This window comes from Cebus imitator, unplaced genomic scaffold, assembly GCF_001604975.1.
Source record: "Cebus imitator isolate Cc_AM_T3 unplaced genomic scaffold, Cebus_imitator-1.0 Scaffold24, whole genome shotgun sequence".
Taxonomy (NCBI): domain Eukaryota; kingdom Metazoa; phylum Chordata; class Mammalia; order Primates; family Cebidae; genus Cebus; species Cebus imitator.
Genome location: NW_016107339.1, coordinates 254,150 through 255,820, shown reverse-complemented (window position 1 = coordinate 255,820; position 1,671 = coordinate 254,150). Strand labels below are relative to the sequence as shown.

The 1,671-nt window shown below is 39.5% G+C and overlaps 1 protein-coding gene across 1 annotated transcript in view; it reads left to right on the top strand.

Moving 5' to 3' along the window:
* ANKRD28 (ankyrin repeat domain 28) overlaps positions 1-1,671 on the top strand; it is a 132,129-nt gene that overhangs the window by 121,962 nt on the left and 8,496 nt on the right. Inside the window, exon 24 of the mRNA XM_017522484.2 lies at positions 705-1,053. Within this exon, the coding sequence (XP_017377973.2) occupies positions 705-1,053 (349 nt within the window). The remainder of the gene's footprint in view (positions 1-704; positions 1,054-1,671) is intronic.

The window sequence follows — 1,671 nt, the reverse complement described above, 5'->3', positions numbered from 1 at the left end:
ACCCAGGCTGGAATGCAATGGCGCGATCTCTGCTCACCGCAATCTCCGCCTCCTGGGTTCAGGCAATTCTCCTGCCTCAGCCTCCTGAGTAGCTGGGATTACAGGCATACGCCACCATGCCCAGCTAATTTTTTGTATTTTAGTAGAGACGGGGTTTCACCATGTTGACCAGGATGGCCTCGATCTCTTGACCTCCTGATCCACCCGCCTCGGCCTCCCAAAGTGCTGGGATTACAGGCTTGAGCCACCGCGCCCGGCCACTATTTTGTGTATTTTATGGAAATCAACTGTAATAATATGTTACTTGAAACTAACAATGAATGAGGTAAAAAGCTTTATATGTGTCTGTAAGCCAATAAAAGAATCAAGTTTTTAATAATGTGAGTAGCCGACCTCCAGATTGACTAACAGAGATCTTAGTGTCTCTCATTGTCCTTTGCTATCCACTTTGAGGTTTGATAAAGATAAAAATCTTATAATATTGTTTCCCATTCTGGGATTAGTCAGATCCCTTGAAGGTCCAAAAATTAGTCATGATGCTTGTAAGCCATTTTCAAAGGCTATTGGAATTTGTGCTACTGCAATTTGCAATTTTTAATATATAGTCTATGTCTTTACCAGCCTCATTTTTTAACAATGGAGGAATGCAATTTCAGTGGTAAAATTTGTTTAAATGTTGAGTCTGAGAAGAAAAGTAACAAAAGAATTGGGCGAATTTAGGGACCTTGTTGATGGGACCCATGGCTAAACTTGATGTCAAGCTACACGTTGACAGGTGTGACAGTGCACTGTACAGATGTTCTGCTCTTCCTGCCCCCATCTTTGTTATTAGGACTAGTTATCTCGAGTTTGTACCTCTTGGTCTTCAAAACTTGACAGAAGTGCTCCTTGACAGCCAGGTAGTATGTGTATGGGCAAGCACATGCACATATGTGTACATGTATCATGTTTTTTCCTCTAGACCTCTGCATGTTGCTGCCCGAAATGGGCTAACAATGGTGGTTCAGGAACTTTTGGGAAAAGGTGCAAGTGTGCTTGCAGTAGATGAAAATGGTAAGTTGGTTCTGTGTTTTCTTTTCTTAACCTATAGCTTTTATTATTTGAAGAGAAACAAATTTGGATATTTTTTATTGGTCAGAGAGGAGAACTGAAATTAATATTGAATAGTAGTTTGTGGCAAAGGAACAAGGGCAAAAGAAATAGGAAAAGTTATCTAACAGATGAACTTCTGAATTCCTGTATCATCTGTTAAACCACAGTTAGTGTTTATTGTTTATACTTGCCGCTTTTTATTGTTTTAGTAGCCTAAGAGTTTGTTCTTTCTGCAAATATTTATTAAGACCTTACTTAAGTGCTATATTCTTATTTAAAGCCAGTGCTTCCACTCATGCACCAGATCCTGCTCCCTTTTGCGTACTTCATAATGTCACTTCGACAGTTCTCGTTTGTGTCCTGCAGTAACAATTTATGCTGTCTTCCTGGATTACTCCCCTCGGTATATCAACATTAGTTCCCTCATCTTTAAAAAAATATTTTATAAATCTCACTACTCCTCCCAGCTACTGCCATATTTCTCTGTTTCCCTTTGCAACAAAACTACCCTCTTGCTGTCTCCAGTTATTCTCCTCTCCTCTCTCATTCTTCCATTCTCTCTCTTTTTTTTTTTTTTTT